The 22,977-nt window shown below is 36.9% G+C and overlaps 1 protein-coding gene across 7 annotated transcripts in view; it reads left to right on the forward strand.

The window, feature by feature from the left end:
• LOC106872432 (uncharacterized) overlaps positions 1-22,977 on the forward strand; it is a 123,285-nt gene that overhangs the window by 77,867 nt on the left and 22,441 nt on the right. For 3 of the 7 annotated variants that reach the window (XM_052970205.2, XM_014919433.3, XM_014919434.3), the window contains 2 exons: positions 1,989-2,074; positions 11,048-11,317. In XM_052970205.2, the coding sequence (XP_052826165.1) occupies positions 11,083-11,317 (235 nt within the window). In that variant the 5' untranslated portion in view covers positions 1,989-2,074; positions 11,048-11,082. Of the gene's footprint in view, positions 1-75; positions 430-1,428; positions 1,448-1,988; positions 2,075-4,773; positions 10,236-10,270; positions 10,951-11,047; positions 11,318-22,977 lie in introns of those variants that run through there. The other 4 variants (XM_089356724.1, XM_052970206.2, XM_052970207.2 and 1 more) reach the window with 4 other exon arrangements.

The following is a 22,977-nucleotide window of genomic DNA, read 5'->3' on the forward strand; positions in this document are numbered from 1 at the left end:
TGGCTCATGTTTCAGTATTAGTGTAATGTCACAGCAGGGGCTAAATGGTTAAGAAATTTGCTTCATAATTATGACATCCCAGGTTCAACCCCACTGGATGGCGTTTTGATTTTGAATAAAACGTTTTTTAACCACAACCTTAGATTGCCCTAAGCCATGTGTTTAGAACTGGGTGGATGGAGACTGCTGAAAGCCTGTCGCATGGATTGTACTTCTAATTTAATGGTACAGCCTTGTCGGGATCCACACTAAACCACCCTAAGACCAAAACCCACCTCTGGACTATGTGAATGAGAGGAAGACCATGGAGGAATGGAAGAATTTCTGAATGGCCTAGGGCACAGTATCAGGTTATAGTAAAATGAACTTTATATGAACCTCAACACTTAATGAGGTTTTTAATATTTGTTTTAATTTTTCAAAGATATGGTATGTTCTTTTTAATATGCTTATTTTTGTGATTGGGGTTATATAATTACTGTAATATTTTACATCTCAGAAAAGTGTTCATAAACTATCAATAAATAAGAATTGAAATTATGTTTTAAAAATTGCTTTTTTTTTTTTGTCCTAGTGGAATTTTGTCCTTAGGGTTTTTTTCCCTTGAATGTTCTGTCCTAAGGGGTTTTGTCCTACACTCAGCCTTGTCACACTGTTACACAGACTCTACCTGACAACTCCATTAAAAGTACACATGTCTGGGGAATACTCTGCCACTTTCATACTAATTCAATGAACAAGAAATTCAGCTTAATGCCATCACTGAAACTGATGGCGATCCATTATTTAAGTGTGGGGTACTGCCTCTTGCTGCTACTACTACTACTACTGCTGATGCTGTTGCTGATGATGATGATAATGATGAGGATGATGCCTTGCTACTATTGCTGTTATTGTTTTTGCTATTGTTGTTAATGTTGTTGTGCAGTCAGACATGCAGTCTTTCCCAGTCGCCCCATAGGCTGATAATTTCTCTTGATGGGGGTCATTGTGCTGATACTCTTTTGAGTGAGACTTGTATGAAGGAGGGGAAAATAGTGTCAGTGTAGTAATAATGATGATGCTGATGTTGTAGCTGTTGCTTGCACTGTTATTATTACTGATGCAGCTGGTTTTCTGCCAGCAAACATGTAATGCAGTGACTGCCGCAGCAACAGCTGCTGCTACCGGGTTTCATGCATTCCAACTGCAAGTAATCTTCATTTCTACTGGAGAAAGTTCAATGAACTGAGGAGAATGTGAAGTGAAATAAGGCAGAATGTGAGGAGGAGTGAAAGGGGGGAGGGGGAGACAGAGACGTATAGACAGAAAGTTCAGTACTTCTTAATGTACTCTTGGAGCTGATTTTAGTGGTGTTAACAGTTGGCTGTCATTAAGAGTTGGCTGTGTGGTTAAGAAGCTTTCTTCCCACCCGTGTACTTTCAGGCTCAGCTCCACCCACTGTATGGTACATTGAGAATGTGTCTTTTATTATAGCCCCAGACCAGCCAGAGCTTTATGAGTGGATGTGGTGGATTTGTTAGATGGAAACTGAATGAAGGTAATTGTGTGCATGTGTGTGTGTGTATGCATATATATATGTGTGTGTGTGTGGTGTGTGTATATATATATATATATATGTGTGTGTGTGTGTGTGTATATATACTTACAAGATGAGCAAAAGTGTCCATACACTGCTATATTTATATATGTTGTGTCTTGCTTGACACTGATATGTCCCACATTATAACGATGTACTTCATCATCTGTGTGACTGGCCCAAACAGCGTACCTCACCGACTGACACCACTTGTGTCTGTCCACAATTTATTTCTAGTGGAACAGGCCACTACTCTCACTCAGTGCTTGTCCTCCACAACACCTCTTCTTTTGAGATTTAAAAGAAAATTTTTTTCTTTACACTGCATTATATTCCCTTTTTTTTATCTTCACACAGCATTATTATATATATTATTTTTCATATTCCATTTCTTTTTCTTCTTCTCCAGAATGTTCCAGGTAGTTCCAGCTCTACATTCTTCCCAGTAATGCTACAAATATATGAGCGACCTGACTGAAATCCTTCAACAGACTTGTATTATTATTTTTTTTTTCTTCTTCTTAACACCACATTATTATATATATATATTTTTTTCATATTCCATTTCTTTTTCTCCCACACACAAAATTTTTTTCTCCAGAATGCCTCAGGTAGTATTGGCTCTACGTTCTTACCAGTAGCACTACAAACACATAGCAACCTGACTGAAATCCTTCAAACGGACTTATATTATTTTTTTCTGTGTCCCACTATTGTAGAGTGTGTGAAATTAGATTCCTTGTCACCATTTTTATAAAGCGAGAGGATTTTCAATATTTTCCACTGTGTGTAGTTTGAAGCCTTCTTCAATAGGATTTTTTAATATTTTCCACTGTGTATTTCGAATCCTTCTTCAACAAGATTTTTAATATTTTCCACTGCATGTAAGCTTTGAATCCTCATCACCACTGTTGTATCTTGCTCAACACTGATATGTCCCGCATTATAATGGCATACTTTGTCGTTTGTGTGACTGGTCCGAATGATGTACCTTGCCAACTGACACCACCTTTTGTGTCTGTCCACTATTTATTTGTAGTGGGACAACCCACTACTCTCACTCGGGGGTATCCTCCACAGCAATATATAAATCCAAAAAAATGGAACAAGAATGCAACAGACGGCAATAAAACATCCGGACAGATAGACGATACAAAGACGGACAGGAAAAACAATGAAAAGACAGATAGGAAAAAACAAGGATGGGTCATTTGCATCCTTCTTTCAAGTTTCCAGATCATCCTTACAGTTTTGGCCAGTTATACTTGAGACTGTTCAAATCTGGCTGGCCCCAAAAATGTAAGCTAAGAGCATTAAATATTTTGTGAGAAAGTAAGTGAATGTGTTCGACAACAAAGACAAAAAAATGGAGTGAACTGCTAAGTTACAGGGACATAAACACACCAACGTCGGTTGTCAATTGGGACAGACACAGACACATTAGGGGACAGACACAGACACATAAGCATATGTACATACATATATATATATAATAATATAAATAATATATGCCTATATGGGTACAGGATGTTACTAACTGTAAACAGCATAAAGTTCGAAAACAAGCGAGAGAAAACAGGGAGAGAAAAAATTGAAAACAGGACAAGTAATACAAAGAACGACCCTTCATCAACTGTTGGCTGTCCATCTACTCCTCATTTCAAGCATTCAACGACAATGTGAGTCTTCAAAGACAGTTGCTTCCAAAAATTCCAAAATAAAGTTTTGAATTTATGGAGGATCAAAGTTGGGAACAAAAGCACGTCAGTGGAAACATACAAGGAAGCTGAAAGAAAACAATCACGGAGGGTTGTTAGACCAGAACGAGGAGGAAAATAGTGAACGCTGGAAGAAATATTTTCTTTGAAAAGAGAAAAGATAGAAGAGTGGGATAGAAGATGTCCAGTCTTTAGAACATCGCGTAGGAAAAGGAAGATGGACGATGGTCATGTGTGAGCAACGAGAGAGAGAAAAGGAGAAAGAGGAGGAGAGAGAGGAGACAGAAAATGGTGAAGGAGAGAAAAAGGGAATTAGAGAAGGATGTGGGAGAAAACAGTATAGGGTAGAGTCGCATGAAAAAAGTTAAGATAAACTTACTTGGAAATGGATGCGTGGTGTTCAATTAAATAATAATATAAGTATGTATGTATGTGTGTGTGTGTATATATATATATATATATATATATATATATGCATATAAGGGTACAGGATGTCACCAACTGTAAACAACATAAAGTACGAAAACAAGTGCAAACAATGCGTGAAGAAATATTGAAAATTGGACAAAGGGATGCTAGCATCCAAGTTCCCCAGTTTAGTCCAGTGTATTGGCGAAATACTAAAATGATGTTAACTTCTCATCAATGCAAATAGGTATCTTTTTCATTTATGTATAAGAAGTGACATTCTTTTTCTTATATATATAGGCGCAAGAGTGGCTGTGTAGCAAGAAGCTTGTTTCCCAACCACGTGGTTCCAGGTTCAGTCTCACTGCATGGCACATTGAGGAAGTGTCTTCTACTATAGCCTCCGGCCAACCAAAGCCTTGTGAGTAGATTTGGTAGACGGACACTGAAAGAAGCCCATTGTATAAATATATATATATATATGTAAAGAAAACAAAAAATGGAACAAGAATGTAACAGGCGACAACAAAACACCCAGACAGTTAGACGATACAAAAAAGGACAGGAAAAAACAAGGACGGTTCATTCAGAGCTTCCCATCCTCCGTTGAGTTCCAGATCATCTTTGCAGTTTCGGCCGGGTGTGTATAGAAGGTTGAAAAGGAACACGTGAGTTGATATGTATAAGGAAAATAAGACAAGGTGGAAAATGCTAAAATAATTTTATCACAAAGAACATTTTAGTACTGATTTCAGTCTTTGCAACTTTTTCAACTTCGAGTAAAGCATGAAAAACAATTAAATTGTGGAAAAATTAAATAAAATGTTTTTTTTTAAATATTTCCATAGTTTTCAAATGCAAGGGACATTTTCCTTTTTTGTCTGTCTCTCTCTCTTTTTTACTCTTGTAAAGTCTTCGTAACAGGTAGTAGGTAGTAGCAGTCTTAAAAGAATGTTTGATAAGAGTTCGAGTTCTTGGTTTTGATTGTTTAAACAGCAGTTGTAGCTGAGGCAGTGAACAAGAAGGAGGAGGAGGAGGAGGAGAAGGAGGAGAAGAAGAAGAAGAAGAAGAAGAAGGAGAGAGTGGTATAACAGTAGTAGGATGTTGGTGGAATACTCTTAAATGGTCAAGTGACCTAAAAGTGACCTGTTGTAGTTTTAATAGTAGTGATTGGAATTGTCCTGAATAATTTGATGGGTAGTGACTGTTCTGAATATATCATTTTTAATATTTGTGTGGGTATTATTCTAAGGCCCTTGTAGTAGTGTCATTTGTGGTAGTCTCATTCAAAAGGGGTTTATATTTTGTGATAAAATATGACTCTGTTAATACGCTGACTGCAGGTTGCATCGTCCCTAAATTTATAGAGTGGAAATATTCTGAAGTTGGATTGTTTGTTAGTGGCGCAAATGTTGATGCGTTCACTGAAGGCTATTTTTCTGTATTCCCGAATTTTGGTCTGAGATCTATGTAGAGCCATCCTTTGACTGTTTTTGGTTTGGCCTATGTATTGCTCTTGACATCCAGAGCAAGTTACTACATATATTAGGTTCTCCAAAGCACATGTAAAGTTGTTTTTCACTGTAAAACATTGACCCTGTTTGAAAGAGAACTCCGACCCCTCAATCAGGTTGACGCATATACCACAGTTAGGTCTTTCACATTTTTTTACTGACGGCTTCAGTGTTATTGTCAAGTGTACTTGGGCTTCTCTGTTAGGAGACTTTTCATAGATTTGGGTTGTTTTTGCTCTTTCTGATGGTGTGAATTTGGAGGATTTAATTCATTCTGTGGTCTCTTTTTAGTAGAGGAATGTTCTGGAGGATGGTGTCGAAGGCTTCATTGTTAAGGGGTTTGTGTGTGGAGATGTATGGTAGGGCTTTTGGTTGTAAATCCTTCTTTAGTTTGGGATGTCTGAGTTCATTGATGTTGAGTTGTAGGGCACGTTGAAAGCCTATATCAATTAGTAATGGTGGGTAGTTCATGGTAATGAGTGTATCCTTTAGTTCATGTAGTCGTGTGTCCCTGGTGCTTGTATTAGAAACTATAGTACAAATCCCTTTTGCTAGGTTGAAAGGGATATTCATTCTAGTGTGTCTGGGGTGGCATGAGTTGAACAGTAGATACTACTTGGAGTCTGTGAGCTTATAGTATATATCTATTTCTGTTTTGTTGTTGGATTTCTTAATGAGGATGTCGAGGAATGGAAGTTGTTGATGGCTATATTCCATTGTAAATTGAATGTTTATGTCAAGTCCATTTATAAGTACTTGAAATTCCTTAAGTCGCTCTATACTTTCATGCTAAAGAATGAAACAGTCATCCATATGCCTATTCCAGTTATTTTCTATGTAGAGGGAGAATGGGTTGCCATATTTTTCTAGTACCTTACAATAAAGACTGATTTCTAGATATCCAATGACTAGGTTAGCAAAGGAGGGGGCCATTCTCGTACCCATCACAGTCCCTGATTTTTGTTGATAGAAGTTGTCTTTGAAGAAAAAGTAGTTATTCTCCAAGATGAATTTTAGCCCTTCTATTACAAATTCTTCTTTGATGCGATGTGGGAGTAATTCTCTAGCCAGAATTAAATTGCCTCTATTTCAAGGCTGTGAGAGATATTAGAATAGAGATTGACTATGTCAAAGAATACTAATAGGGTGTTTTTGTTTATTGTTTTAGGGAGGTAATTGAGCATATGTAGGCCATCCCTTATGTAGCTTTTGATATGCTTCAGGAATAGTTTTTAGAGGGTATCTAAAAAGTTACTGAGGTGATGGGTTTTTCATGCAGGACCTGCTATTATAGGCCTTAATTGAAATGTTTTGGATCTTTGTGGTTTTTGTCACTGCATGTCAGAATCTTTTAAAAAAAATTTTAATGTGTCATATAGATGTAATTTTTGACACTGAATCTGAATTTGTTATTCATTTATTCCATAAAAATTTTGCGAAAATGTTACAGGTGTTCAAAGTTTGATGTTTTTCAGAATTTTCTGCCAATCAGAAAACAGTGTATTCACTGCCTCTTCTATCAACTGTCACAGTAGCGAGAAAGGCTGGTGTCACTGGCATGTCAAAACATTAAACTAGCTACAGTAAAGAGTGAAAAAGGTTCTAGAATTGAATTCCTACAGTTATGTAAGCAAAGAGTTATAGAACACATGGTGGCTACACTCCTTGTGCACATTCGCAGCATCTTTGGTTACTATGGAAACAGAGTTCTTCACAATCAGCTATGGAATTCATGGTGATGTGTAAAATATTCACTTTTGATTGGCTAAAATACCCAAATTTTGCAAACTTTAAAGGTTAATACCTTTTTAATTATGAATCTATGGGGAAAATGAATTTCATTTTCATAATTAATATACAAAACTTAATCCATATACCAAATTTGAAAACAACTGGAACAAAATTCTAGACAGTGACAATAACCACAAAAATCAGAAATATTTTAAAATAAATTAAGATATCAGTAGTTCATGCTGACTGATGATTTTTGATTAAATACTGTAGCAAACTGAAATTACCTCCCTCTATGTAACTAGACCTTAGGGATGGTCATTGTTTGAATGTTTATGATCATATCTGCTTAGCCAGGAATGAATCAGCACTAAACAACAACAGCCTGGATTTTATCAATTTTGTCCCACATGTCACTTCTGCTTTTTAGCAAACTGCTGTTTGAGCAATATTAATAAACACCAACAACAACAAGGTGTAACATATGTCAAAAAAACAAAAAAAAATTATTGGTGTTTTGCAATATTTTAGCATATTTAAGCCATGTTTATATATTGTTTATGATGTAAACTTTGTCTTAGAACAGATGTTTTAAGGGAACAACAAAAATGTTGTAATCGGTTGGCATGTATATATTTTCTATTTTTGTTTCCTGATTACATACCAATTTCTTTCATTCTGGTTTCTTTGTATATTTCATATACACTTCTGGTTTCCATAGTTTGTATATTCTCTTGTCTTACATTGGTTGACTGTATTGTATGTAATAACTTTGGTGTATTACTACAGCCACCTTTGATCAGTTCTTTGACACAACTCTACAAAAAACTAGCACACATACAATCACCCCCCTCCCCCCTCTCCCCCTCTCTCTCTATCTATCTATCTATCAGGTTGTCAAGTATGAAATTTGTAGAAAAGAAAAAACGTTTGCTAATGTTTTATAAATACAAGGAATAGTTTTATTAATCAAAGTATGCACCCATATTGTCAATACACTTTTGCCATTTCAGTGGTAGCTTGTCCAGCCCAGAACTGTAAAAGCTCGGCAATCTAGAGTCAATAAAGTTTTGGAAGGCCTGTTTTACAGCATTGTCAGAATTAAATTTTTTCTTATCAAAAAGTTATCCAAATTCTAGAAGAAGTGGTAGTCAATGGAGGCAAGATCAGGTGATTATGGTGGATGATGGAGAACTTCCAACTCCAACTCCTGTAGTTTCGTCAATGTCATTTTTGCGACATGTGGTCTGGCATTGATAGAGAACTCCAGTCAGGTTGTAAAGTTCTTTCTTTCCATGCTGGTTTGAAAAGTTATTGATTCCACCTTAGTGAGAGATCAACTCCAAGGTTGCCTTTTCTAGAAGAAATTTCGTTCAATAGTTTGGTTGAATTCCCCATCATTGCCAGTAACATGTGTATTGTCTGGGTCAATGACACCTCACAGCTTTACAATTACTGATTTATAAAAACTTAGAAATTTAGACTATAAATTTGATTACAGTTATATGAACAAAATAAGACAACTAGAAATAAAAATGTACTTCATTTGAGAATACATCTGTTCCCACACTGTTTTGAATGAGTTATTTCCTTTACCAGATAAGCTTTGTGGGGAGAGTGTGGATGTGTGTGGGCTGTCCTATATTATTCTTTGTCTATTTCTGGTCTAATTCAGACGTGTGTTGTAGTAGTACATTCAGTGATAATTCATTATACAATTCATGTGAAATATACCGTACAATTAGAGTTTGAATAGTTGTTATGTGATAGTCCAAATAATTTCAACAGTTTCTCAGTGACAAGAATAGATTTACAAAATGCTTGATGTAAATTTATGCTAAAAATGTTGGAAATTTTTGATTTGAAGAAACAGAAATGTTTACTAAGTCCAAAATCTAAAATAGAAAGGATCATATTTTGAAATTTAAATTAAAATCAAAGTTCTGTAATATACTGAAACTTTATTGAGTTGAATTAAAATTTTTAATATGTAATTACAATCATTCATCTGTCTTTATGTTCTGTTGAGGTTGACTTTGCCTTTCATCCTTTTGGGATTGATAAAATAAATGCCAACTGAGCACTGGAGTCAATATAATCAATTTACCACCACCCCTGAAATTGCTGGCATTGTGCCAAAATTTGAAATCAATATGTTATATTGATGTCTCCTCTTTTGACTTGTCATCAAAATTTTATTAATTTGAAAATTCAAACCAAAAGAACAAAAAAAAAAAAATCTTAAAATGAATGATTTTAAAAATGGTTTCAGACTCTCTTCCTGATTATGATTGAAGCAAATTGGTTACTTCATTTACAAAATTTGATTTTAACGAAAAGGGAGCCTACAAGGATTATGGACCTTCTATCACTGAATTTAGGTGTGGGTGTGTGTGAGTGAGTGCCATAGCTTATGTGGGTCAACTGAAAAGCTCATAAGCTTACCAAGATACCCACATGGAACGTGACCATATGAGGTTTATTTCTTAATGCATTTTCCCTTGTAACTCACACACTCTTTCCATTGGTGTTGCAGTGCTTCGATACTATTGGTGAAGAAGTTCTTTTTATCCTGTTAGTCATAAAAGTCATCAACAGAAGATATGACATCATCATTACTGCATTACTGATTCTCAGCCCAGTGTTTTTTCATGTTGGGGAACAGATGATGGTCAGATGGGACCAAATGAGAAGAATAGGGTGGATGATCAACCAATTCAAAGCCACAGTCATACACAGCAGCCATTGAAACTAGGGACTTCTGTGCTGGAGCATTATCCTGATAAAACAAGACCCTTTTCATCAGTTTTCCTGGGTGCTTTGTCTTCATAGCCTTTCATAACTACCTCAGCAAGTTGGCATTGATTTTGTGACCCTTTTGAAGATAGCCAATAAGCACAATGCCTTTTGCAACCTAAAAAACTGAGGCCATCACCTACCTTGTAGATGAAAGGGAACCAGCTTGATCTGCCTGAAAGAATGTCAGATTTTTCCTTATGATCAGCCTGGTGTACTTTTGATCAGGTCTCAGATGTGGCACCCACCAAGCAGAAACCTTCATCATGTCAAGTAAATCACCTGTCATCCATCATCATGTAGTGAACATGATCAATGTTTTCCTCAGTGGTGGCAGTTGCAGGACATCCAGAATTTGGGTCATCTTTAAGAGCGTCCCTTCCCCTCCTAAATTCAGCTGCCCGCTTTTGCACTGTTGATAAATGTAACAACCTAATGTAACAACCATGTCAACATGAATGTCCTTGGAGCCTAAACCTTTTGCTGCAGGTACTTGATAACACCATAATGCCAAATTTTGTTGATTTTCAAGAGAAGTCACCAGTTACTTTTGAAGTCTTATTTGAACAGTCAGTTGTCAGTTTAGCTGGAAAAAAAACAGTATAGTTATTAATAAGAAGGGTTGAAATTAATGCATGCGAGATTTCACAGCTCTGGTGTCACTCCTTCATAGTCTGTCTATGAACTTTTCAGCCCATTCTTGTATTGTGTCATTGAAAGACTGTTTAGAAATTTGATTGTCATGTTGAAGATCTAAGACAAGTATTCCTGACACATTCAACAGTGAGTTCTACCATTTTGTTTACAGTTAAGTAAACTGAAGTATTGGGAATAAAGCAACACAGAGATAACTTTGATTATTTTCAATGTTGTCAACATTCTGAAACAGCCACAATGAAGTTAAATGTGGTGATTAGGCAAAAATATTAAGATTAAATAATACTGTTTTCTGACTGAGCAAGCAACAGAGACAATCTCCAAATGTTTCTGACAAGTTAAGCTTTATCAGCTGAAACATAGATTTCACCATTGCTTGTTTGTACCTTATTGAGAGTAAAGTATTTTATATATAGACACTGCTAAACTAGTGAAGGTTAGACTCTTCAATAAGCAATATTGCCTGATTAGATGTGGTCACATGTCTTCCATTTTCACAGCAACACATAGGAAACTTTGCGAAAAGATATCTGTGAGAAATGATTAAGTAAGCATCACTAAATCTTTATATCTTTCTAATTACCATGCTGTTAAAAAAAATACCAGAATTGTTTGAAAAACATTAATGTTTTTTGATTTTACAGGTTTGAGTGTGTAAAAGTGTATCCATTGCAACATTATGGAGTCTTCACAAAAACATTGGGTTCAAGAACTATTTCCCCCTGCATTCCAGTATTCTGAAGATGATTTCAGTCTAATATGTAACCCAAAGTACACATCAAGAATCTCTAGCAAAAGCCCAGGGATTACTGCAAATGAAATTAAAGACGTCTATCAGAAAGTAGCTGAAATAAATCTTGCAAAGAAAATAGCTGAAGAGAAAAAAGCAGCTGACATTAAACAACGAGAAAATGGTAACTTTGCTTTCATATCTTACTTTGTCAGGTAGTGTGTGTGTGTGTGTGTGTGTGTGTGTGTAAATAGATAAATACATAGATAGATAAATAGATATGCAACAAAGCCTCCATAAATTAGAAACCCCTAAACAAGTATAACCCTTAAACCAGAATTAGATTCCTAATGAAGAGCCATTACACAATATCGATGTATGGAATAATATATACAACAAAATTACCATAAACTAAAAAATTAAGAACTCTTTAAACAAATTTAACCTTACTAGAACTAGAATTTCAATGAAGGACTATTTAGAACCATGACACAAAAGGTTCACTGACAATGACACATACACAAAAAAGAAAAAAAAAAAAACCCCTAAGAGCAAGCACATGAAAACATATACATTCCATCTTCAGCTACTGAACAGATATCATTATAGTTTCAACACCATAAATATCTTAGATATAATAAAATGCAATGTGGTCACACTGATACAGGGAAACTAAAACAACAGATAGAGTGAGAGTGAGTAGCAGTCAGAGATACTAAATGCAGGAAAACTGCAGTAAAAGGTTTTGCACTGTTGATGCTGGCATTCTAATCAAAATAAACTGCAAATTTTTATCAAATTATATTTATCACTTATATACTCAGGCACAGGAGTGGCTGTGTGGTAAGTAGCTTGCCTACCAACCACATGGTTCCAGGTTCAGTCCTACTGCACCTTGGGCAAGTATTTTCTACTATAGCCTTGGGCTGACCAAAGCTTTGTAAATGGATTTAGTAGGTGGAAACTGAAAGAAGCCCGTCGTATATATATATATATATATATATATATATATATATATGTATCTATATGTATTTGTGTGTCTGTGTTTGTCCCTCCACTATTGCTTGACAACTGATGTTGGTGTGTTTACTTCCTCGTAACTTAGCAGTTCAGCAAAACAGACTGATTGAATAAGTACTAGGCTCACAAAGAATAAGTCCTGGGGTCAATTTGTTCAACTAAAGGCGGTGCTCCAGCATGGCCACAGTCAAATGACTGAAACAAATAAAAGAATAAAAGAATATGAAATTAAATATTAAACTTTTCATTTCAAACTATTATCTTTCATGTAACATTTCTATATATATATAGGCACAAGTATGGCTGTGTGGTAAGAAGCTTTAGTGAAATACTGAAAAGATGTTAGCTTCTCATCGATGCAAATGGGTATATTATCATTTATGTATAAGAAGTGATATTCTTTTTCTTATTTATATATATATATATATATATATATATATATATATATCTCGACGATAAAGAGAGCTCAAAACTGATCCATTGAAAATACTTTATTATAATAATAATAATAATAATAATAATAATAATAATAATAATAATAATATTAATAATAATGAAATTGACCAAATTTTTGGTGTAAAAAAATATATTTAAACATATATATATATATATATATATATAAATATATATAAATATATATACATGTGTGTGTGTGTATATATGTATATGTCAGTGCAGGAGTGGCTATGAGGACAGAAACTTGTTTCCCAACCACATGATTCTGGGTTTAGTACCCCTGCGTGGCACATTGTGAGTGGATTTGGTAGCTGGAAACTGAAAGAAGCCCATCATGTCTGTGTGTCTGTGTGTCTGTGTGTGACCCTTTCTCCATTTACGAAAACCTGTCCTCACAGTAGAATGCCATCCTCCCTGTTGATGAAGATTGTGTTGCATGAACCCTGTGCCAGTGCCATATAAAAAGCACTTGTGCTGGTATCATGTGAGAGCAATCATACTGGTGGGCCAATACAAAACACCCAGCACTGCAAGGTAAATATGTATGTTTTAGTTTAATGTTTAATGTTTGGGAATGTGAGAAAGTGTTTTATGGTTGAAGCCTACACTCTTTTGGCTGTCTCCACACGTATACTTGGCCGGTGGTCAGAAATAAGGTAAAGGATGACTCGTCCAAGAAAATAACATTCTTCCACTGCTCTAGGGACCAATTCTGTAGGTTTCTACTCCACATTAAATGCTTTGCAACATTTGTTTTTGAAAGTAGTGGTTTTCTGATTGCAACACTCCTAAGAAATCCGGCTTTGTGCAGCTCCCAGAAAACAGCTTTTTGTGGAAACTGGGTTCTCGAGGTGGTCATTAAGTTCTGCAGTAATTTTGGGAGCTGTACTGTTGTGATCCTTTCTATCAATTTGTACAAGAGTCCGACGGTTCTTATCTGAAAGTTTTGGTTTTCTTCCAGAGTTTTGTTTTGACGAGGAGGTTTTTCCCTCTTTCTCAAAGGCTGTCATTACTTTCGAGACCGTACTTCTTGATACATCAAACATTTTGGCTGTTTTCGTTACGCTAGCGCCTGCCATACCAACAATTTGACCTCTTTGAAAGTCTAATAGATCTGTCATTTTAATGAATTTTAATTACTTTTTTCTGATAATATCTGAAAAGAAACAGCAGTTTTAGCAAAACATTAAGCAACACTAATATTAAATCAAAAAACATAAAGATAAACATGTTTTTGACAGTTTTATAGATATTTCAAAATTATGATGCTATGATGCTAGGTGTTTCCATTATTTTGTCCAACACCTGTATATTGTATTTCGGGATGGTATTTTTTTTTTTTTAGCCAAATAAACACACACTCTATATATTCGTTCTTCACTCGTTTATTATTGTTCTTATTTTAACTCATGTCCATTGTCCAGAAATCTTTCATCACACATCTGTAACCTCTTCAGTGACACTTTTCATCTTCGTGTGTGCTCTTGCTCCCCTTACTCCATTTTGCACTTCTATGATGTATATCCTTATGTGCACATGCATTTTCATCCATATTTGTGTGTGTGTGTCATTGTTCTTAGCAGCAGTATGGCCTTCCTCTCACCCCATTGTGCTGCTGCTGTCCTAAGACCCGAAAATTTGGTACAGTTCCTGTATCTCTCTGTGTTAGTGTGTTCGTCCATGGTATTGCCATTGTGGTAGTTGTTGTTGTTGTTATTGCCACCGTTGTCACCACCGCTGCTGTTATCATTGTTAGTTGTGTTGTTGATATTATTGCAGCCATCTGTGAAGTTATCTTGTGTGTGTTTGTGTGTGTATATGAGTTTGCTTCTTATGTTGCTTGTATTTATACCCTTTATATAGATTTATTTATTTATCTATTATCTATCTCTATTTCTTATATTTGTCACAGGAATGTGACAAATATATTTATTTATTTTTATATATTTATCTACCTCTGTTTCTTATATGTATCACAAGTAAGTGCATATATGTCTATTGCGTGTGTATTACCCTGTTTGTATCTATGTTTTATTTATCATCTTCTTTACCTCTCACTTCTCCTCTCTTCTGTCTTTAGTCATGTGGTGTGGTGTGGTGTGGTGTGGTGGTGGGTGTTATTGTTCCATTCGTGTTTTCTGTCTACTGCTATGTGTGTAGCCTCTGTGAGCTGTCTTAGTGTCGTGTTAGTTCTATGCATTGATAACACTTTAACCTCTATGCTATTAATTGATCCTCCATGTTCTGCCTGAGCATGTTGGTAGAGCACTGATGAGCCTTTCTCTTCTTTGTGCTCTCGCCAGTATTACACCTATACGCTCTCCTATGCTGCATGCAGTCTCTGCAATGTAGGTAGTTGTCATATTTCTGCACCATCCCTCAGTACATCGTAAGCTATACACTATGTTCCTAACTTTACAGTTAACCCGTGAGTTCATCCTACATTCAACACAATTGTTCTCCATACATGGGGACTTATCAAAGGTGTAGGTTCTACAGATCAGGGATTTTGTAGGAGCACCAGGCCTTTCTACTACTTTAATCTGTAGATTAGCCTTACTTAATGTTTTCCTAAAAGGGTATGTTAGTTTGCTGCCAGGGGTAGCATCAACTATGATGCTATGATGCTAGGTGTTTCCATTATTTTGTCCAACCCCTGTATATTGTTGTATTTCGGGATGGTTATTTTTTTTTTTTTTAACCAAATAAACAACACACTCTATATATTTGTTCTTCACTCGTTTATTACTGTTTTTATTTTAATTCATGTCCATTGTCCAGAAATCTTTCATCACACATCTGTAACCTCTTCAGTGACACTTTTCGTCTTCATGTGTGCTCTTGCTGTCATACCAAGAGTTGGTCTTATCTATTTTGGTCCTTTCTGTGATGTTCTAGGATTTACTCCTGTACAGCGGGCAGATCCTCTTAGCATCACACTTTATGATGGCTTTGTACTTAGTTCTCATTACTTTGTACACTCTAATCCTGTCCTTTTGATTGTGGCCAGAGAACTGCATGCGGTGGATGAAGTGTTGTATGTCTTCCCAATTCCATAGGGTCACACATGTGAAAAACATTCTTCATCACTCTCACCAAGCCATCTATAAGAATGTTGAACTTGGCATTGTCTGCAATAGCTGCATTCTTGTGAACAAGGTACTTAGAGGCCATAGGTTTGGCATATTGAGAGTGAAGGATCTGGACCTTACCGTTCTTCATTTCTAGCCAAAGCTCTGTATCTTAAATGGGTAACCTATAGTTAAGGTGCTTACTAGGGTAGTCTATCCTTATTTCAATATTCTGGTGGATGGAGTTCGCTATTAGTTGGATGTTCTCCATAGTGTTAGCTTCTGGATCATCAATGTTGTCTTGTAGGGGTGCTTTGGCTACTATGTTGATGTCATCCACATAGCGGGTGTACATGGTTAGGTTTATGGAATTCTCTGCTAATTTCTCTTTAAGTCTCCTATCCCACCATACCATAAATATGTTAGACACATAGCCAGTGATACTGAACCGATGTCTGCACCTTCCTCATGGGCATATATCTTATTATTAAACTTAAACATATGATCCTTGTGTGTGGTCTTGGTACTCGCACCCACCTCATGTGCGACCATCTTTTTAACTTGATCATTGTTTTCGGGGGTCCATATAACTCTGGTCCATCAATTCCATCTCTCTTTAGGGGTCTTCTTGGTCATAGAAGTTATGGTAGGGGGTCTACCTGTTATCAATCTAGTGGGGCAGAAACAACTAAGGCCATGTTTATCTAAGTAATCGTTGTCGCAGGTCAGTCTCAAGAGGAGGCCAAGTTCTTCTGTGTCAATACCATGAAACTCCATATCGCTCTTGCTGATCACCTCCACACATTTTTTCTCACCAAAATCAACATCAGTGGATGGGTATAGGGACACTACATCCATACTGCCTATTATGCATTCTGTCAGGTCATATGCATGGTTGCACTCATTGATTCTGCTGAGGAGGTCCTCTGTGCTGAGACATACATCTGGAGACATTCTTATCAGAGGGTGTATAATCATAGAGTGGAAGTAGTAGATCCAGTAGTTGTTGGCAACATTGGCTCCACAGACCAGTCACGTCAGTGGTCATCTTATGGTCCTTGTGCAGTCCATACAGTGATGGGATGTTGTTATTAGTGACCTGGAAGTTGTTGGCCATGGACTTCTTTGCCCTTGGATGTTTAACCACATCATCATATGAGCATTTAGGATCTTCTCTCTCTCCTCATTCTCCCGTATCCTTGTTTCCCTCATATTGATGATGTGGGGTTGCATCGCCTGGCTGTAGTTAGGTAGGCTGTCTACCAACATTCATATACTCATTCTTTCTTTCATGTCAGTCATGCACTTGTCCTTCCTCATATTAACGCTCATTTCTTTTTCTAAGTGAAGGTGGACTTATTTCACACATCTTTAAAAAAGTGGTAATTGTGGACATGAGGTTGATGAGAACACCAGTTTCAACTTTCTGAGAGATATAAACAAACATGCACTTGTGCACACATGCTGGTGTTTATATACACTCATACATATATACATGCATACACACACACACACACACACACACACACACACACACACACTCTCACACACACACACACAAACACACACATACATTCAGGCATTTATATGCACCTTGGACAAGTGTCTTCTATAGTCCAGGGCTGACCAAAACCTTGTGAGTAGATTTGGTAGACAGAACCTGAAAGAAGCTTGTTATAAGTGCAGGAGTGGCTGTGTGGTAAGTAGCTTGCTTACCAACCACATGGTTCCGGGTTCAGTCCCACTGCGTGGCACCTTGGGCAGGTGTCTTCGACTATAGCCTTGGGCTGACCAAAGCCTTGTGAGTGGATTTGGTAGACGGAAACTGAAAGAAGCCCATCGTATATATGTATATGTATATATATGTGTGTGTTTGTGTATCTGTGTTTACGTCCCCCAACATCGCTTGACAACCGATTGTGGTGTATTTACATCCCCGTTACTTAGTGGTTTGGCAAAAGAAACCAATAGAATAAGTACTAGGCTTACAAAGAATAAGTCCTGGGGTTGATTTGCTCGACTAAAAGGCGGTGCTCCAGCATGGCTGCAGTCAAATGACTGAAGCAAGTAAAAGAGTAAAAGAGTATATTTATGAGTAATAAGTCTGTTTATGTATGTATATACATACATATGTTTGTGTGTGTATGTGTGTGTGTATTGGGTCATCCTATAAATAATGCGTTTTTTATCAATTGCACGAAGTAAAAGTCGGATGGGGACAGGATAAACTATCTGCATCAACTTGCAATAAAAGCAGGTAGTAATTTTACCTTTTGCTTATTCTGAGTGGAAGTTTTGAAGAGTGCAGTTCGATTTAAACAGTTATTTTTCCAAAGCTATAATGGAAGTGACAAAGGAGCATATTCGGCATATTTTGCTTTAGGAGTTCAATAAAGGCAACACCACAACATAAAATGTGAAGAATATTGATGCAGTATATGGAGATTGGACAATAAGTGTAAGCCAATATCAATGGTAGTTCCAGAAATTCCGAGCCAAAAACTATGGCCTAGAAGATCTGTAAGATTTGTAGAGCTCAATAAATATGGAAGATCTGTAGAGCTCAATAAATATGTCCTGCAAACCCTGGTGGAACAAAATCCCATCATAACTGTTGAGGAACTAGCAGAGAAGTGTGGATTTGGTCATTCAACCATTCATCAACACCTGCATGCCATCAGAAAAGTCAGAAAATTGGGTCAGTGGGTTCCTCACAAACTTTCCGAGTCTAATCACACACAGTGAGTGAATGTATGCTCTTCTTTGCTGTCATGCCTCACAAATGAACCTTTGTTTAACCAAATAGTAACTGGTGATGAAAAATGGGTTCTCTATAAAAATGTCAAGCACCAAAGACTGTGGGTAGGGAAAGAAGAAACGCTGGCATTCCAGGCTAAAAGTTTTCACCCATGTGTTGTTATCTCTTTGGTGGGAAATAAAAGGCTTAGTCGACTTTGAACTTTTAAAAGCAAACCAAATGATAGCAAAGGAGATCTATTGCAAGCAGCTTGAGCAGCTTAAGTCAGGGCTAGAAGAAAAGTGACCATCTTTGGTTTCAGGACAAAAGATGTTTATCCATCAGGATAATACCACATACAGTGAGGATAACATTCCAAAGGCTAGACATATTCGCCAGACATTGCCCCATCTGATTATCATTTATTCCGCAGTGTTCAAAATCATTTGGACAGAAAAAAATATGAATTCTGTAGACGACGTCAAAACAGTACTGGAGGAGTTTTTCCATCACGGACAAGTGAATTTTGGAAGAGGAGCCTTGCAAATCTACCAGATAGATAGAAGGGCAGTGTAGAAAATGAAGGAGTGTATATTTTAGATTAAAAAGAACTTGGTTTATCTAAAATATTTAAGAATAAAAGAAGTATAAAAACACCATATTATTTATGGGATGACCCAATATATCATCATCATCATTGTTTCACGTTTGTTGTCCATGGTGGCATGGGCTGGTTGGTTTGACTGAGGTCTGGAGAGCCAGTGGCTGCGCCAGGCTCCAATCTGATCTGGCAATGTTTCTACAGCTGGATGCCCTTCCTAACGTTAACCATTCCGAGAGTGTAGTGGGTGCTTTTTACACGCCACTGGCACAAGAGTCAGTCAGGTGGAGCTGGCATTGATCACATTCAGATAGTGCTTTTTACATGCCACCAGCACAGGAACCAGTCAGGGGGCATTGGCATTCGCCATGTTTGGATGGTGCTTTTTATGTGCCACTGGCACAGGTGTCAGTCAGGCGGCCCTGGCATCGATCATGTTTGGATAGTGCTTTTTATGTGCCACCAGCATGAGAGTCAGTTGGGGCACTGGCCACAGCTATGATTTTGGCTTTACTTGATTCAACAGGTCTTCTCAATATGACCCATGGTATCCTCAGTGGTCACAGCCCATGTCTCACTGCCATGTAGCATAGCCAGTCATTCACAGGCATCATACAATCTGCCTTTCACTCTGAGGAAGAGGCCCTTCGTTATTAACATAGGTATGAGCTCTCTGAACTTTGCCCAGCCTATTTTCATTCTAGTAGCTATGCTTTTGTAACAACCTCCTCCACTACTAACTTGGTTACCTAAGTAACAAAAACTGTTTACTACTCCTAAGGATCCCCACTGACATTTGAGAGAGTCTAGTTTTTGTACATTCCTAGTGTTTAATGTACCTGCACATCTGCCACATGTAAAGACTATTTTCTCTGCTAGTTTTCGAGTGATAGCACTGCATCTCTTATGTGACCATAGCTTGTACTGAATACACCATATGGAGTTTCTCCTGACACCTTTTCTAAATATCAAGCAGGGCTATCTCCGTGTGTGTGTGTATACACACATACGTATACATAATACATATATGCATACCTCAAAATGGGCAAAAGAACGAGGGTAATAAGGATGAAATAAGACTGGAGAGTTGGAGAGAATGTCAGGTAGTTGCAGCTAACTGAAACCAGTTAATGTCAGTAATAACTGGTATTTTGATATCTATATGATGACTAGAACTGTCATTCTAAGTTTTCTCTCCTTATTCACCTTTGGCTAGGTTTAATCAGTAATTAAACAAAAGCTCTAAATGTTCAAACAATGATGTCAGTTATTCCAAAACAATCACGTAGTTAAAGTTTAGTTGCAATCAAGGTTCAATATCCAGTTTAGCAATTATATTTCACTAATCTCCAAACAAAAACTTTACCTATTCGACACTGGTCTCATCACCCGTTAACATAAATACCACTCAGTATCTTGTAATTACTAATTACTCAGCTTAACAAATATTTAATTTATCTCTCAGGTTATTGATCACTGTTTATATCAATGTAACATCACCAATTAAGAGAGCAGAGATAATAAAGATGTACAGTGTACATGAGGCTTTAATATTAATCAATTTGATGTTTCAATGTTCATGGTAGTCAGCTTTGTCTTTCATTCTTCCAACCTCAGTAAAATAAATAAGTGTAATAGGAGTAATGTCTACAGGCTGATTAATTATCCTTTGTGATAAAGAAATAATTTTATCCCTTGTTGTTGTTGTTGTGCGCATGTGTACACACACACAAGACATTTTGTACAACATCACCACTTCTTTTCTTTCTTAATTTATATTATATCTTATAAACAATTGTTTTGTTAGTAACAGGTGCCACTATGAACTGTTCTTGATTCAATATATTTATGTTTCTGAGTGTTAACTGACAGAATAAACTTCAGAATCACCAGTTTATCTTGTTGATGTTTACATTTTCATCAGTGTGTGTGTGTGTGTGTGTGTGTGTGTGTGTGTGTCATCATCATCATCATCATCATCTAATGTCCATTGTCCATGCGGGCATAAGTTGGACTGTTTGATTGGGCTGGCACACCGGAAGGCTGCACCAGACTCCAGTCTGATTTGGCATGGTTTTCTATAGCCGGATGCCCTTTCTAACGCCAACCACTCTAAGAGTGTCATAGGTGCTTTTACATGCCACTGGCATGACACCAGGCTGCATTTACATGCCACTGGCATGACACCAGGCTGCATTTACGTGCCACTGGCATGGGTGCCAATTTGCATGAAACCGGTATCTGCCATGACTGTGATTTTGCTCGGCTTGATGGGTCTTCTTCTCAAGCATGACATAATGCTAAAGGCCTTGGTCATTGCCTCTGTGAGGCCCAACGCTCAAAAAGAACACAGTCACCTTGCCTCTATGAGGCCCAACACTCAAAAGGAACTCAGCCACTTTGCCTCCGTGAGGCCCAACATTCAAAAGATGTTCTTTATGTGCCACCAGCATGGGTGCACTTGGCTTGACAGGTCTTCTCATGCTCAAAATGGAAGCTTGCAAATCCTGTTTTTTGACTGAGTAAAAATGATCAAACTTTAAACCTCTATAACTTAAAAAAAAAAATTTTTTCTGGTGAAAGTGAATTAGTCCCTGAGATTCAGCATGAAAAATTACATCAATACACCAAATTTTAAAATTTCCGTAGGTTCAACCAAACTGAAAAGATCCGATATATATATAATCAGTAGGGATATAATACCACTTGCTAAAATCAGAGCCAAGGCTCCAAAACCACCATAAAATCTGTTTTGTAGAGTGTCCACCCTTCTGATTCTAAATTTCATTATATTGTGCGTGTAACAGTGTGAACTTGTTGGCCACTTTATTATTACCTTATTGATACCATTAATAATGGTAATAATACATCTTTATTTAATATACATACTTATATATATATATATAACAAGTAAAGTTAATCGCCACATTTCTGAACACTATGGCCGGATGGCAGGAATCTGTGTTAATGTAAGACAACTTCTTGTTTGGTTTCCTAAAGGGCCTATAGGCACCAGATTCCAGGTCCAGAGTCACGTCAAGAAAATCTACCATTTTCAGATTAGTCTCTATAGTGACCTACAGTCCAAGGGAGTTCGTGGTGCTTGTGAGGTCCTTTCTGAGCCTATCTAGTGTGTGGCTGTTAACCCCTCTCTTCCTTAGTTTAGTTGATAGACACTTTCCCCGTACAAATAGATTCAACAAAATATTTAATAGATATACTCTGAGATTATCCCTTAGCTGCACACTTAGTGTAAAAAAGATTTTAGTAGGTAGGTCCATGCCCAAGGCAGAGGCAGGGTGCTCCATGCAGGATCTTGTTTTTAGGAATTCCCAATAAGTTATGAATAGCCAAATTGTGAAGTTAGTTATGTAAAAACATGAAATTAGTTACCCGATAGTAAGAATTCAAATAAAGTAGCCCTGAAAACGGTTCTAATGTGTACCCAGATCATATAGAACACAGGAGGAAATACTAATAAGGTATGTATAGTAAAATCATGAAGTATGTTATGTAATAACAGGCTAATCAGATATGAGATAACAATTCAAAGTAAATAACTCTGAAAAGGGCTTTTGTGCATTCCCAGAGAATATTACCCTCAGGGGCACCAATGTTGGTATATTCGTGAATAAGTCACTAACTGAAATTAGTGAATCTATTGTTTAGGAAAATATTATTTACTTGTTTAAGGATAAATTGCGAAAATAACTTTAACAGTTCAAATACTAAGAAATAAGCATACTCAATTTCATTTTTACCAAATAATTTAGGAAAATGAATAGGTTATTTACCTTGGCTATATATAAGGATCCCTTCCAGGGGCCGTATTATCGATTGTTTTTCAACAGTCTGAGTATGTCATGAGGTTTCCAGACATGAGTTTTACTCATGTGTCAAGTTTCATCAAAATTGATAAAGCGGTGTAGGAGTTAGCCAACAACTCCACAAACAAACCC

The sequence above is a fragment of the Octopus bimaculoides genome, chromosome 8, assembly GCF_046866305.1.
Source record: "Octopus bimaculoides isolate indiv1 chromosome 8, ASM4686630v1, whole genome shotgun sequence".
Taxonomy (NCBI): Eukaryota; Metazoa; Mollusca; class Cephalopoda; order Octopoda; family Octopodidae; genus Octopus; species Octopus bimaculoides.